At 49.0% G+C, this 16234-nt stretch overlaps 1 protein-coding gene and 1 pseudogene across 1 annotated transcript; one reads left to right on the top strand and one right to left on the bottom strand.

Moving 5' to 3' along the window:
• Window positions 1–8447: 8447 nt before the first annotated feature.
• LOC141022033 (uncharacterized) lies at window positions 8448–10481 on the top strand. Its single transcript, XM_073497913.1, has 2 exons — window positions 8448–8910; window positions 8983–10481. Exons 1-2 carry the CDS (start codon window positions 8448–8450, stop codon window positions 10479–10481), a joined length of 1962 nt encoding a protein of 653 aa, XP_073354014.1.
• Window positions 10482–11032: 551 nt separating this feature from the next.
• Window positions 11033–13485, bottom strand: LOC109732776 (pentatricopeptide repeat-containing protein At3g53360, mitochondrial-like; annotated as a pseudogene).
• Window positions 13486–16234: the final 2749 nt, after the last annotated feature.

Consider the following 16234-nt stretch of genomic DNA (forward strand, 5'->3'; position numbering starts at 1 on the left):
CCATCAGGACGAGGTCCATCTGAAACGGCAAATGCCACAGACTATATATGTTAGCGGATATCGAAAGCAAGAAGATGTGTGTAATTAATTGCTGAATGGGTGCATGCGAAATAGAGAACTAGCTGAGCGAACCTGGAGCTGGTGTAGCCTGCTCGGCGGCCGTAGCGTCTCTGGCTACTTGAGCAGCTGGATCAAAACCGCGATTGGGCTTGGTCTTTCTCTTGGGTCATGTCGAGCCATTTTATTCGGCCTTGGAGTCCTGGGACGCACCAGTGGACGTGACAGTTTCGTGCGGAGAATAGCTTTCTCCGTTGGGAGGGTTATGACGCCCATGCTCCTTGTTGGAAACACAATCCGTATGAACCCTGTTGGAACTTGTAGTCATCTGGTTTCTGTCAACCGTGTTGTTGGCCAAGTTGAGCTGAATTGTGCCCCCTGAACCATCAGGACGAGGTCCATCTGAAACGGCAAATGCCACGGAGTATATACGTTTGCGGATATCGAAAGCTAGAAGATGTGTGTAATTAATTGCTAAATGGGTGCATGCGGAATAGAGAATTAGCTGAGCGAACCTGGAGCTGGTGGAGCCTGCTCGGCGGCCGTAGCGTCTCTAGCTACTTGAGCAGCTGGATCAAAACCTCGATTGGGCTTGGACTTTCTCTTGGGTCGTGTCGAGCCATTCTCTTGGGATGTGACAGTTCCGTGCGGAAATAGCTTTCTCGGTAGGGAGGGTTATGACGCCCATGCTCCCTGTTGGAAACACAATTCGTATGAAGCCTGTTGGAACTTGTAGTCATCTGGTTTCTGTCAACCGTGTTGTTGGCCAGGTTGAGCTGAAGTGTGCCCCCTGAACCATCAGGACGAGGTCCATCTGAAACGGCAAATGCCGCGGAGTATATATGTTAGCGGATATCGAAAGCTAGAAGATGTGTGTAATTAATTGCTGAATGGGTGCATGTGGAATAGAGAACTAGTTGAGCGAACCTGGAGCTGGTGGAGCCTGCTCGGCGGCTGTAGCGTCTCTGGCTACTTGGGCAGCTGGATCAAAACCGCGATTGGACTTGGTCTTTCTCTTGGGTCGTGTCGAGCCATTCTCTTCGGCCTTGGAGTCCTGGGACGCACCAGGGGACCTGACAGTTCTATGCGGAGAATAAGAATAGCTTTATCCGCAGGGAGGATTATGACGCCCATGCTCCCTGTTGGAACTTGTAGTCACCTGGTTTCTGTTAACCGTCTTTTTGGCCGGGTTAAGCTGAAGTGTGCCCCGTGAACCATCAGGATGAGGTCCATCTGAAATGGCAAATGCCACGGAGTATATATGTTAGCGGATATGATAGCTAGAAGATGTGTGTAATTAATTGCTGAATGGGTGCATGCGGAATAGAGAACTAGCTGAGCGAACATGGAGCTGGTGGAGCCTGCTCGGCGGCTGTAGCGTCTCTGGCTACTTGAGCAGCTGGATCAAAACCGCGATTGGGCTTGGTCTTTCTCTTGGGTCGGGTCAAGCCATTTTCTTCGGCCTTGGAGTCCTGGTGCGCACTAGGGGACGTGACAGTTCCGTGCGGAGAATAGCTTTCTCCGCAGGGAGGGTTATGACGCCCATGCTCCCTGTTGGAAACACAGTCCGTATGAACCCTGGTGGAACTTGTAGTCATCTGGTATCTGTCAACCATGTTGTTGGCCAGGTTGAGCTGAAGTTTGCCCCCTGAACCATCAGGGCGAGCTCCATCTGAAACGGCAAATGCCATGGAGTATATATGTTAGCGGATATCGAAAGCAAGAAGATGTGTGTAATTAATTGTTGAATGGGTGCATGCGGAATTGAGAACTAGCTGAGCGAACCTGGAGCTGGTGGAGCCTGCTCGACGGCCGTAGCGTCTCTGGCTACTTGAGTAGCTGGATCAAAACCGCGATTGGGCTTGGTCTTTCTCTTGGGTTGGGTCGAGCCATTCTCTTCGGCCTTGGAGTCCTGGGACGCATAAGGGGACGTGACAGTTCCGTGTGGAGAATAGCTTTGTCCGCAGGGAGGGTTATGACGCCCATCCTCCCTATTGGAAACACAATCTGTATGAACCCTGTTGGAACTTGTAGTCATCTGGTTTCTGTCAACCGTGTTGTTGGCCAGGTTGAGCTGAAGTGTGCCCCCTGAACCATCAGGACGAGGTCCATCTGAAACGGGAAATGCCATGGAGTATATATGTTAGCGGATATCGAAATCAAGAAGAAGTGTGTAATTAATTGCTGAATGGGTGCATGCGGAATTGAGAACTAGCTGAGCGAACCTGGAGCTGGTGGAGCCTGCTCGGCGGCCCTAGCGTCTTTGGCTACTTGAGCAGCTAGATCAAAACCTCGATTAAGCTTGGTCTTTCTCTTGGGTCGTGTCGAGCCATTCTCTTCGGCCTTGGAGTCCTGGGAAGCACCAGGGGACGTGACAAGTTCCGTGCGGAGAATAGCTTTCTCTGCAGGGAGGGTTATGACGCCCATGCTCCCTGTTGGAAACACAATCCGTATGAACCCTGTTGGAACTTGTAGTCATCTGGTTTCTGTCAGCCGTGTTGTTGGCTAGGTTGAGCTGAAGTGTGGCCACTGAACCATCAAGACGAGGTCCATCTGAAAGAGCAAATGCCACGGAGTATATATGTTAGCGGATATCGAAAGCTAGAAGATGTGTGTAATAAATTGCTCAATGGGTGCATGCGGAATAGAGAATTTGCTGAGCGAACCTGGAGCTGGTGGAGCGTGCTTAGCGGCCGTAGCGTCTCTGGCTACTTGAGCAGCTAGATCAAAACCTCGATTGGGCTTGGTCTTTCTCTTGGGTCGTGTTGAGCCATTCTCTTGTGACGTGACAGTTCCGTGCGGAGAATAGATTTCTCCGCAGGGAGGGTTATGACGCCCATGCTCCCTGTTGGAAACACAATCAATATGAACCCTGTTGGAACTTGTAGTCATCTGGTTTCTGTCAACCGTGCTGTTGGCCAGGTTGAGCTGAAGTGTGCCCCCTGAATTATCAGGACGAGGTCCATCTGAAATGGGGAATGCCATGGAGTATATATGTTAGCGGATATCGAAAGCTAGAAGAAGTGTGTAATTAATTGCTGAATGAGTGCATGCGGAATAGAGAACTAGCTGAGCGAACCTGGAGCTGGTGGAGCCTGCTCGGCGGCCCTAGCGTCTTTGGCTACTTGAGCAGCTAGATCAAAACCTCGATTAAGCTTGGTCTTTCTCTTGGGTCGTGTCGAGCAATTCCCTTCGGCCTTGGAGTCCTGGGACGCACCAGGGGACGTGACAAGTTCCGTGCGGAGAATAAGAATTTCTCCGCAGGGAGGGTTATGACGCCCATGCTCCCTGTTGGAAACACAATCCGTATGAACCCTGTTGGAACTTGTAGTCATCTGGTTTCTGTCAACTGTGTTGTTGGCCAGGTTGAGCTGAAGTGTGCCCACTGAACCATCAAGAGGAGGTCCATCTGAAATTGTTAATGCCACAGGGTACATATGTTAGCGGATATCGAAAGCAAGAAGATGTACGTAATTAATTGCTGAATGGGTGCATGCGGAATAGAGAACTAGCTGAGCGAACCTGGAGCTGGTGGAGCCTGCTCAGCGGCCGTAGCGTCTCTGGCTACTTGAGCGGCTGGATCAAAACCGCGATTTGGCTTGGTCTTTCTGTTGGGTCGTGTCGAGCCATTCTCTTCGGACTTGGAGTCCTGGGACGCACCAGTGGACGTGACAGTTCCGTGCGGAGAATAGCTTTCTCCGTAGGGAGGGTTATGACGCCCATGCTCCCTGTTGGAAACACAATCCGTATGAACCCTGTGGGAACTTGTAGTCATCTGGTTTCTGTCAACCGTGTTGTTGGCCAGGTTGAGCTGAAGTGTGCCCCCTGAACCATCAGGACGAGGTCCATCTGAAACGGCAAATGCCACGGAGTATATATGTTAGCAAATATCGAAAGCTAGAAGATGTGTGTAATTAATTGCTGAATGGGTGCATGCAGAATAGAGAATTAGCTGAGCGAACCTGGAGCTGGTGGAGCCTGCTTAGCGGCCGTAGCGTCTCTGGCTACTTGAGCAGCTGGATCAAGACCTCGATTGGGCTTGGTCTTTCTCTTGGGTCGTGTCGAGCCATTCTCTTGCGACGTGATAGTTCCGTGCGGAGAATAGCTTTCTCCGTAGGGAGGGTTATGACGCCCATGCTCCCTGTTGGAAACACAATCCGTATGAACCCTGTTGGAACTTGTAGTCATCTGGTTTCTGTCAACCGTGTTGTTGGCCAGGTTGAGCTGTAGTGTGCCCTCTGAACCATCAGGACGAGGTCCTTCTTAAACGGCAAATGCCACGGAGTATATATGTTAGCGGATATCGAAAGCTAGAAGATGTGTGTAATTAATTGATGAATGGGTGCATGCGGAATAGAGAATTAGCTGAGCGAACCTGGAGCTAGTGGAGCCTGCTTAGCGGCTGTAGCGTCTCTGGCTACTTGAGCAGCTGGATCAAAACCTCGATTGGGCTTGGTCTTTCTCTTGGGTCGTGTCGAGCCATTCTCTTGGGACGTGACAGTTCCGTGCGGAGAATAGCTTTCTCCGTAGGGAGGGTCATGACGCCCATGCTCGCTGTTGGAAACACAATCCGTATGAATTCTGTTGGAACTTGTAGTCATCTGGTTTCTGTCAACCGTGTTGTTGGCCAGGTTGAGCTGAAGTGTGCCCCCTAAACCATCAGGATGAGGTCCATCTGAAACGGCAAATGCCACGGACTATATATGTTATCGGATATCGAAAGCTAGAAGATGTGTGTAATTAATTGCTGAATGGGTGCACGCGGAATAGAGAACTAGCGGTGCGAACCTGGAGCTGGTGGAGCCTGCTCGGCGGCCGTAGCGTCTCTGGCCACTTGAGCGGCTGGATCAAAACCGTGATTGGGCTTGGTCTTTCTCTTGGGTCGTGTCGAGCCATTCTCTTCGGCCTTGGAGTCCTGGGACGCACCAGGGGACGTGACAGTTCTGTGCGGAGAATAAGAATAGCTTTCTCCGCAGGAAGGATTATGACGCCCATGCTCCCTGTTGGAAACACAATCCGTATGAACCCTGTTGGAACTTGTAGTCACCTGGTTTCTGTTAACCGTGTTGTTCACCGGGTTAAGCTGAAGTGTGCCCCCTGAACCATCAGGATGAGGTCCATCTGAAATGGCAAATGCCACGGAGTATATATGTTAGCGGATATGATAGCTAGAAGATGTGTGTAATTAATTGCTGAATGGGTGCATGCGGAATAGAGAACTAGCTGAGCAAACCTGGAGCTGGTGGAGCCTGCTCGGCGGCTGTAGCGTCTCTGGCTACTTGAGCAGCTGGATCAAAACCGCGATTGGGCTTGGTCTTTCTCTTGGGTCGGGTCGAGCCATTCTCTTCGGTTGGAGTCCTGGGACGCATAAGGGGACGTGACAGTTCCGTGTGGAGAATAGCTTTCTCCGTAGGGAGGGTTATGATGTCCATGCTCCCTATTGGAAACACAATCCATATGAACCCTGTAGGAACTTGTAGTCATCTGGTTTCTGTCAACCGTGTTTTTGGCCAGGTTGAGCTGAAGTGTGCCCCCTGAACCATCAGGGCGAGCTCCATCTGAAACGGCAAAAGCCATGGAGTATATATGTTAGCGGATATCGAAAGAAAGAAGATGTGTGTAATTAATTGTTGAATGGGTGCATGTGGAATTGAGAACTAGCTGAGCGAACCTGGAGCTGGTGGAGCCTGCTCGACGGCCGTAGCGTCTCTGGCTACTTGAGCAGCTGGATCAAAACTGCGATTGGGCTTGGTCTTTCTCTTGGGTCATCTCGAGCCATTTTCTTCGGCCTTGGAGTCCTGGTGCGCACTAGGGGACGTGACAGTTCCGTGCGGAGAATAGCTTTCTCCGCAGGGAGGGTTATGACGCCCATGCTCCCTGTTGGAAACACAGTCCGTATGAACCCTGTTGGAACTTGTAGTCATCTGGTTTCTGTCAACCATGTTGTTGGCCAGGTTGAGCTGAAGTGTGCCCCCTGAACAATCAGGACGAGGTCCATCTGAAACGGCAAATGCCACGGAGTATATATGTTAGCGGATATCGAAAGCAAGAAGATGTGTGTAATTAATTGCTGAATGGGTGCATGCGGAATAGAGAATTAGCTGAGCGAACCTGGAGCTGGTGGAGCCTGCTCAGCAGCCGTAGCGTCTCTGGCTACTTGAGCATCTGGATCAAAACCTCGATTGGGCTTGGTCTTTCTCTTGGGTCGTGTCGAGCCATTCTCTTGGGACGTGATAGTTCCGTGCGGAGAATAGCTTTCTCCGTAGGGAGGGTTATGACGCCCATGCTCCCTGTTGGAAACACAATCCGTATGAACCCTGTTGGAACTTGTAGTCATCTGGTTTCTGTCAACCGTGTTGTTGGCCAGGTTGAGCTGAAGTGTGCCCCCTGAACCATCAGGATGACGTCCATCTGAAACGGCAAATGCCACGGAGTATATATGTTAGCGTATATCGAAAGCTAGAAGATGTGTGTAATTAATTGCTGAATAGGTGCATGCGGAATAGAGAATTAGCTGACCGAACCTGGAGCTAGTGGAGCCTGCTTAGCGGCCGTAGCGTCTCTGGCTACTTGAACAGCTGGATCAAAACCTCTGTTGGGCTTGATCTTTCTCTTGGGTCGTGTCGAGCCATTCTCTTGGGACGTGACAGTTCCATGCGGAGAATAGCTTTCTCCGTAGGGAGGGTTATGACGCCCATGCTCCCTGTTGGAAACACAATCCGTATGAACCCTGTTGAAACTTGTAGTCATCTGGTTTCTGTCAACCGTGCTATTGGCCAGGTTGACCTGAAGTGTGCCCCCGGAACCATCAGGACGAGGTCCATCTGAAACGGGAAATGCCATGGAGTATATATGTTAGCGGATATCGAAAGCTCGAAGATGTGTGTAATTAATTGCTGAATGGGTGCATGCGGAATAGAGAACTAGCTGAGCGAACCTGGAGCTGGTGGAGCCTGCTCGGCGGCCCTAGCGTCTCTGGCTACTTGAGCAGCTGGATCAAAACCTCGATTAGGCTTGGTCTTTCTCTTGGGTCGTGTCGGGCCATTCTCGTCGGCCTTGGAGTCTTGGGACGCACCAGGGGACGTGACAGTTCCGTGCGGAGAATAAGAATAGCTTTCTCCGCAGGGAGGGTTATGACGCCCATGCTCCCTGTTGGAAACACAATCCGTATGAACCCTGTTGGAACTTGTGGTCATCTGGTTTCTGTCAACCGTGTTGTTGGCCAGGTTGAGCTGAAGTGTGCCCACTGAACCATCAAGACGAGGTCCATCTGAAATTGTAAATGCCACAGGGTACATATGTTAGCGGATATCGAAAGCAAGAAGATGTTCGTAATTAATTGCTGAATGGGTGCATGCGGAATAGAGAACTAGCTGAGCGAACCTGGAGCTGGTGGAGCCTGCTCAGCGGTCGTAGGGTCTCTTGCTACTTGAGCAGCTGGATCAAAACCGCGATTGGGCTTGGTATTTCTCTTGGGTCGTGTCGAGCCATTCTCTTCGGCCTTGGAGTCCTGGGACGCACCGGGGGATGTGACAGTTCCGTGCGGAGAATAGCTTTTTCCGCAGGGAGGGTTATGACGCCCATGCTTCCGGTTGGAAACACAATCCGTATGAACCCTGTTGAAACTTGTAGTCATCTGGTTTCTGTCAACCGTGTTGTTGGCCAGGTTGAGCTGAAATGTGCCCCCTGAACCATCAGGACGAGGTCTATCTGAAACGGCAAATGCCGCGGAGTATATATGTTAGCGGATATGGGAAGCAAGATGTGTGTAATTAATTACTGAATGGGTGCATGCGAAGTAGAGAAGTAGCCGTGCGAACCTGGAGCTGGTGGAGGCTGCTCGACGGCCGAAGCGTCTCTGGCTACTTGAGCAGCTGGATCAAAACCGCGATTGGGCTTGGTCTTTCTCTTGGGTCATGTCGAGCCATTCTCTTCGGCCTTGGAGTCCTGGGACGCACCGGGGGATGTACTTGAGCAGCTGCATCCCCACCTTTGAAACTTTGCTCTCTCTCCTGTGAGGAGGCTGCTTCTCGCCTCATTAATATCAACCAGTTCATTTGTCTTGCTTCCAGCACGAGTAGTCAGTCAATTATATGGTTACCCTAAGCTAGGTGTTGTCTATGAGTCCACATTACTGCAAAATATTATCTTTCTATCGTTCGTCACTTGGCTGAGTGTGTGTGTGCCAGCATCATCAGTGTCATCACGCATTCGGTTATAGTGTTGCGTACCAGAACATATTGCACATATTGACTTGGGTAGCTAGGTCATTCCTTCCTCGATCGCCACTTTCCAAGCAAAGATGCCAGCCTTCTATTTAAAGTGGGTGAGCTATCAAACATCCTCTGGCAAAGCGAGAGCTTCCATTCATCCCGGCTGATAGCAGAGTAATGGCAACTTTGTTGTTTCCAGGTCTCGTTTGGTTTCTCTGCCTTCTCCTGGGGTTCTCTTGCAGCCTACCATTATTAGGCATCTGCGATGAAACGCCGAGTGATAGAGAAGCCCTCCTGTGCTTCAAATCACGGCTCTCGGCACCCGCCGGAGTTCTACCTTCATGGAGCAACACATCCATGGAGTTCTGCGACTGGCACAGGATCACGTGCAGCGCGACTTCCCCCCGGCATGTCGTTGCGCTGGACCTTGAATCCCAAGGCATCTCAGGCACCATAGCACCTTGCATCGCCAACCTCACTTGGCTGGCAAAGCTCCAGCTGTCCAACAATAGCTTTGGTGGCGGTGTACCGTCCGAGCTTGGCCTCCTGGGCCGACTCACCAACCTCAACCTCAGCATGAACAGTTTGGAAGGTAACATCCCACCTGAACTCTCTGCATGTTCCCAGCTCCAAATTCTGGGCTTGTGGAACAATTCCCTCCATGGAGAGATCCCACATAGCCTTAGCCAATGCAAGCGCCTTCAAGAGATTAACCTTGCAAACAACAAGCTCCAAGGGAGCATTCCTCCTGCTTTTGGAGACCTTCCTGACCTGCGCATACTAGTTCTCGCCAAAAATACACTTACTGGCACCATACCGTTGTCTTTGGGAAGCAGTCGTCATCTTATGTATGTCGATCTCGGGATCAATGCTCTTGGAGGGGTCATCCCGGAGTCCTTGGCAAATAGTTCATCTCTTCAAGTACTTAGGCTCATGAGCAATAGTCTTACTGGAGAACTCCCAAAGGCTCTCCTCAACACTTTGTCACTAGGTGCCATTTGCCTCACAAGAAACAATTTTGTTGGTTCCATACCTTCTGTTACTGTCACCTCTTCCCCTCTTAAGCATCTCTATTTAGGGGAAAACAATCTTTCAGGAAGAATACCTTTCTCACTAGGGAACCTTTCCTCCCTACTTCATCTTCATCTCACAAACAATCATTTAGTTGGGAGCATCCCGGAGAGCTTAGGTTATATTCCAACATTAGAGAAATTGATCTTGAGTGCAAACAACTTATCTGGACCGGTTCCACCGTCTATCTTCAACATGTCATCCCTGAAAAGTCTCGCCGCATTCGACAACTCACTTGTCGGAAGATTACCCTTCGACATCGGCTACACCCTCCATAATATTGAGTACTTAATACTCACAGGGAACAATTTTGATGGACCAATTCCAGCCTCTCTTCTCAAAGCTTACCGCCTATGCTGGCTTCTCCTTGATAGTAATAGATTTATTGGATCTATACCATTCTTCGGTTCATTGCCAAATTTGGAGCGTCTCGATTTGGCATCCAACAAGCTAGAAGCAGATGATTGGGGATTTGTCTCTTCACTATCTAACTGCTCCAGATTGTACATGCTGGCCCTGGATGGAAACAATCTTAATGGGAAATTGCCAAGTTCTATTGGAAATCTTTCAAATAGTCTTGACTCCTTGTGGCTGAATAGCAACCAAATTTCTGGACCTATACCACCGGAGATTGGCAACCTTAAGAGCCTCAGTACATTGTACATGGATTACAATTTTTTCACTGGTAATATACCACCAACAATTGGGAAATTGTACAAATTGGTCGAGCTATCCGTTGCACATAACAGCTTTACTGGATCCATACCATATTTCGGCTCATTGCCAAATTTGGAGGAACTCGATTTGGCACACAACAAGCTAGAAGCAGATGATTGGGGATTTGTCTCTTCACTATCTAATTGCTCCAGGTTGACCATGCTGGCCTTGGATGGAAACAATCTCAAAGGGAAATTGCCAAGTTCTATTGGCGATCTTTCAAACAGCCTTGACTCGTTGTGGCTGAGTAACAACGAAATTTCTGGACCTATACCACCGGAGATTGGCAACCTTAAGAGCCTCAGTACATTGTACATGGATTACAATTTTTTCACTGGTAATATACCACCAACAATTGGGAAATTGCACAATTTGGTCAAACTACACTTAGCACAAAACATGCTTTCAGGCCAGATTCCATAGGATACATCCCACCAGGTGCGATAAGCTTATTTGCAAGATATTAATTCAGTTTGTTCCTTACAGAGTTGTACAAATAATGACAAATCTCTAATTTTATTATGTTTTTACATGTAAATGCACAGTATGGAATGCGAAGCGATATCAACCAAGGGTGATGTCTATAGCTTCGGAGTGCTTCTGTTACAACTGATAACAGGGTGTAGTCCAACTGATGAAAAATTCAACGATGGTATAAGCCTTCATGAATTTGTTGATACAGCATTTACAAAGAATATTCATGAGGTTGTTGACCCCACAATGCTACAAGATAGCAGCAATGCAACTGACATGATGAAGAATTGCGTCATCCCACTTTAAGAATAGGCCTCTTTTGCTCCATGACATCACCCAAAGAGCGGCCGGGTATGGCACAAGTTTCTACTGAGATGCTTAGAATAAAGCATGTGGCCTCAGACACATGTGTGTCTGATGAAGCAAATAATTGGCAGGATAGTACGCAAGCAACAGAAGTTCATGTAAAAAAAAATAGTAATGTACTGTCTTATTTTTTTTCCCTTTTTTCTGAATCCAGTTTGAGTCATTTCAGAGGTAGCTAATAAATCCATGTCAAATTAGGGAATGTGTCCTAATTGTTCTGCTAATGTATGTTTTTATACCTATACAAAGTAGGGAATGTGTCCTGATTTAGAGCATAGATATCTACTTATACATGGGGTGGAGAGTAGTGAAGAGCAATTTTCACTCAACTAGGTGACTCCATAAGTTAAAAAATAAATCAGTGTTCCAAACCTGACTGTACAATGAATTTCTGAAGCAAGGACTCCAATTCAGCAGACAGATTTCCCCTTCACATCTCGTGCAAATCTTTGGGAACTCTGACATAAGCAGAATGGTCAGGCGTGAGGCCCTTCACCCATCAACTCATACAGGACACTTGCCACCTCGATGATCCTCCCTGACTTGCGCAACAGCATGGTGAGCAGGCTGGGGCGCGTATCCTGCTGCTCATAGCCCCTGACATATTCGCAAGCATCTTCGATTCTCCCGGTATAGACATGCCCTTGATGTGTGGATTGTAATCCTCGGCGTCAGCTTTTCTAGAAACATCTGATCGAGAATCTCTTGCCGAATCCATCTTCTCTGCTTTTCAGGCGTTGTGTGTGAGGACATCGTACGTCAGTGATTTCTGGATGTCATCAGGTTCAGACTTCAGACCACTCCATGTCCTCAACGAGGTCGCACGCTTCGGTGGCTCCGCCATTCCTGAGCAGCCCCCCGAGGAGGTAGTTCCAGGAGTTGGCATTGGGGTCGCAGCTCCCCCTTCTTCATTTCGTCAAACACCTGGCGGGCACCCTGGAAGTCGCCGGCCTTGCACCTGGCCGACGACATGACGTTTTAATAGCTGGTCATCCTCGATCACCGACACGCCCGCATCGAAGTCGCCGATCGAGGCCAGGGACTTGAGCAGCGAGGGGCACGGGCCGCCGGCGCCGGTGCAAAGTCCTGAGAGTCGCCCTCACTGTGCCATCCACGCTCGACCAAAAGGATTGCTCGGTAAGGGAGAGCCACCGCGGTGAAGCCCTGGGAAGTGAAGCTGTCCGTCTCCACGTCGCCGCCAAGCGGCTAATTGGCCGAGGTTGTTCAACCCATCAAGCTTGGTTTCAACGGGAGGGGAGGAGCGGTGGCCTTCTTGGGAGCTGAGCGGCGGCGACCTGTCGTGCACTACTCTTCCTCGCTGCTGGCCATGCTCCGGAGCCAGTCCGTCCCAGAGAGCTTTGGAGCGCGAGGAGGCCATGGTGGGAGTGGTGCGGAAGACGAGAAAGGGACCAGAGAAGGATGAACGCGGCTATGGCCGGGACTGCAATTTATATAGTGAGCCAATGGCAATGGTGGACAGCAGAGGGACGGACGGGTGGCGCCGGAGTAGGTTCCTCGGCAACCGTGTGTCATTAATGTGGGCGGCAGACAGACGAACAGACGGCTGTGGTGTCCTTTGAACGCGGAGAAGTCGTGTGCACGGGAAGTGGCGCATGCGGCGCTCTCTCGGCAGGTGCGCCACTACAATGCCGGCACCAGCGAGATGCCGCGTCCGCTTTGGCCGGGCGCTATGAAGTGGCGCTGACCGTTTTGGGCGGGAAGTGCGCGGGGGTGAGGGAGGGGGTTTGGGTTGGCAAGGGCGGTTAGACGCGGGCGTGGCAGCAGTTCGGACGCCCGGAAAGCCCCCACATTTTTCATAGATTTGCGGGATAAAGTGTGTCCAGACCCCTCGGCGGACCGATACAGGCCCACATTGGATGACACAACACGTCAGGACAACGTGGTCCAGACGTATGCGGGCGATTTAAGGATCGGCGTTGGAGATGTCCTTAGTAGAAAAATACGAGTGTTTTTTAAATCAATAAATTCATCAAATATTATGGTTGTACAAAGAACTTCGTAAAAAAAATTGCATTCGTGTTCCTAGACCACCTTGCGATTACTATAAGCATTAAGCAAGCCAAAGGCGTGTCACCGCCATCGCCTCTCCGTTACAGAAACCGAGCAAATCTTGTCGTAATAGACAATTGAGAAGTCGTCATGCTAAGACCCCAAAGGACTAGCACATCAGAACAACAACCATTGCCGACGAAGAGAAGTGTAAATCAGAAGGATGCTATGCATAGATACATGAACACGAAGCAATAAGACCCGATCCACATGGATCCAATAAGACAAATGCCGACCGAATCCCCTGAGATCCATTGAAGACGCACCTCCACGTGCCCACTGACGACGCATGACGCGCCACCGCCACCGGCAATACCTAAAACAAAGCAGGAGCCCAGCCACCGGCAATGGCTGAGACCCACCATGCCTCCAAGGCACTAAGGCCACGGAAGACAAGCCAGATCGGTGGCTGCGCTGACGGGTGGCAGGGAACCTTAGACTCGTGGGATCGATACTCTTATTTTGACATGGCTACAACTGTACCATGTTCATTTGCAGGGCATCACTCACCTGACATGGCTTCTTGACTAGATGCCCCATCACCACTCTTCTCCGTTGGCTCATCATATTATGCACTAGGTCGGGCTCCGAATCTGGTGTGGCCCACTCCTTTGTGGAAGTACCACTCCCTCGAAGGTCAAGATCTTCGTTTGGTAGCTTAATTGCGATCACCCCCCCCCCCCTCGTGGACGCAGGCGACGAAGCGACACGGCCCTGACGATGGGCTATGCCCTCAGTATGGTGTCCTAGAGTCCGGGAACCACATTTTCTTCTCATGCCCTGTTGCCCTCCTCCTATAAAGCTTTGTTCATGAGGCTTTCAGGTCCGAGTGGCAGGCTCTAGACCTTGGATAATTCCTAGAAGTCTAGGCCACACATACCGGTAGGAGAGGCAGTCTCTTCTGGTTGGTTTATTCGGCGACGGTTTGAATTTGGTGATTAAACGAGTCTTTTGCAGCGTGCCACATACTTCATGTTTAAATTTTTGTCCTTCTTGCCGCACTGCGATTTTTAGGCAACATGATAGGGATTGGCTAGGCGGCATGATCGATTCTTTGTGTGTAGTAGGACGCCATCTTTTGAGCATGTTTGTGATGTTGCCCAACAGACTTAATTTTTTTTCTTTTTGCCACTTGAACTTGATGTTTGAATATGATGATTGCTTTATGTATAAAGCGTGGCTGTTTTGAGATGCATATAATTTCTTATTTTGCCTTTAATGGATCAAAAATAGCGTGGCAAGGCGCACGTTCTCTTCCAGTAGAATCAAACTCAAGTGGATGAAAATGAACAACCTCACATCCATCCGCAGCACACATGGTCGTTCCTCCAACCGAGAGACTGATTTACAGAGAACATACATGAGTTTTCTTTTTGAGATAACTCACCTGACATGGCTTCTTGACCGCATACAGGCTTGATATGAGCCTTTAACACACAACCAACAGGTCGCAGGAAGCATGAAGCGAGCGCCCCGATTGGGGCGCAGATCTGGTGGCGCGGGCGCAGCAGGTCGCGGCGGGCACATGGGTGAGGGGAGGTGCCGGCGTCTAGGGCGGTGCAGCAGATGCTGCAGATCTGGAGAAGGTGGAGGCGGGCTGGAGCGGCGCAGCCCAGCCAGATGCGCCCGCTCTGGCGAGCTCCGACGAGGCGCAGAAGGTGGAGGCGGGCTCTGGCGAGGCGCACAAGGTGGAGGCCGGCTCCGGCGAGGAGCAGGTGGAGCAGAAGGTATTTGCTTATCCCTTAGTTGGTAGTTTTTAGATTCTAGGGTTTTTGGCCAGAAGTTTCTTGAGTTAGATTAGTTGGATGGAGGGTTTTCTCTGCATTAGGGTTTTCTGTATTTGATTCGTGCAAGAATGGTGGACCACATATGATTATCAGATTAGGTTAGAAGTAGCCGGATTGAGGGATGGGTTTTTTCAGATGCTTATTAGATTAGTAGTGGAATTTTTGCTTGTTAGATTTTAATCAGTATGAGGTTGAACACCTTATTTAAGAGGGAATTTAAGGACAGACGATAGACCATATATGATTATTAGATTTGTAGTTCAATGCTGCAGACATATATGATTATTTGATTTGATCTGTGGTTCAATGCTACTTGATGGAAACAGATTGGAATGCATTAATTTTGATGTGCCAATGAATTGATTTAGATGATACTTGATTCATCTACAGTATAATTTTTTGTTGTTTAGGTAAGTAATTAAATTTTAGATGTTAGTTGAAGATGTATGCATTTATAGTTGAAGTTGTACCTAAGTAACTACTGCATTATGTTAATATATGTAGGAGCTTTGCTGCATTATCCCAAAAATGCTTAGGTACATCTTAATTATTCTTTTGTGTAGGTTTCCTGTAATTAGAAAGTTCTCCAGAATATGTAGTTATATTAGCTTGAACTTGAACTTGACGGATTCCTCAGGTGACTTTTAATCTAGCACAGGAGGTAGGTGCTCCCTTTGCGAGCCATTAGTTTCATCGAACCGCACATCTACAGTTTCAACAACCTTGTGATGAACGGTGTTGAAAACTCTGTAGGTGTGCGAGTCCTTTCCGTAACCAAGCATAAAAGATTCATGTGCTTTCGGTGCAAATTTAGAATTGTGATGATGAGGATCTCTAATCCAACATTTAGCACCGAAAACTTTGAAATAACTCACATTGGGTTTCTTGTCAGTGAGGAGTTCATATGAGGTCTTTTTGAAGAATTTGTGAAGATATACCCTATTGATGATGTGGCACGCAGTATCAATTCCCTCAAGCCAAAACTGACGAGGCGTCTTGTATTCATCAAGCATAGTGCGAGCCATCTCAACAAGAGTCTTGTTCTTGCGCTCCATGACGCCATTCTGCTGAGGAGTATAAGGAGCAGATAACTCATCAGTAATACCAAGTCCATCAAGATAATCATCTAGACCAGTATTCTTGAACTCGGTCCCATTGTCACTTCTGATGTGCTTGATCTTCACACCAAAGTTGGTTGAAGCCCTCGAGGAAAATCGTTTGAAGACTTCCTGCACTTCATATTTGTAAGTGGCGATATGCACCCATGTGTAATGAGAATAGTCATCAACAATAACAAAGCCATATAGAGATGCAACAATGGTGAATGTGGCATAATGAGTAGGGCTAAAGAGATCCATGTGAAGCAATTCAAATGGACGAGTGGTAGTCATGATAGTCTTTGAGGGATGCTTTGCCTTGGTCATCTTTCCAGCTTCACAAGCTCCACACAGGCGATCCTTGAGGAATTTGACATTCTCG

Source organism: Aegilops tauschii, chromosome 4, assembly GCF_002575655.3.
Source record: "Aegilops tauschii subsp. strangulata cultivar AL8/78 chromosome 4, Aet v6.0, whole genome shotgun sequence".
In the NCBI taxonomy this organism is placed as follows: Eukaryota; Viridiplantae; Streptophyta; class Magnoliopsida; order Poales; family Poaceae; genus Aegilops; species Aegilops tauschii.

Bases quoted from the DNA above. Each gene is read 5' to 3' on its own strand.
- LOC141022033 (XM_073497913.1), top strand. From the start codon at position 8,448: ATGGCAACTTTGTTGTTTCCAGGTCTCGTTTGGTTTCTCTGCCTTCTC. The intron at 8,911-8,982 runs GCTTGTGGAACA...TTCAAGAGATTA, and splicing joins TTCCCAGCTCCAAATTCTGG to ACCTTGCAAACAACAAGCTC.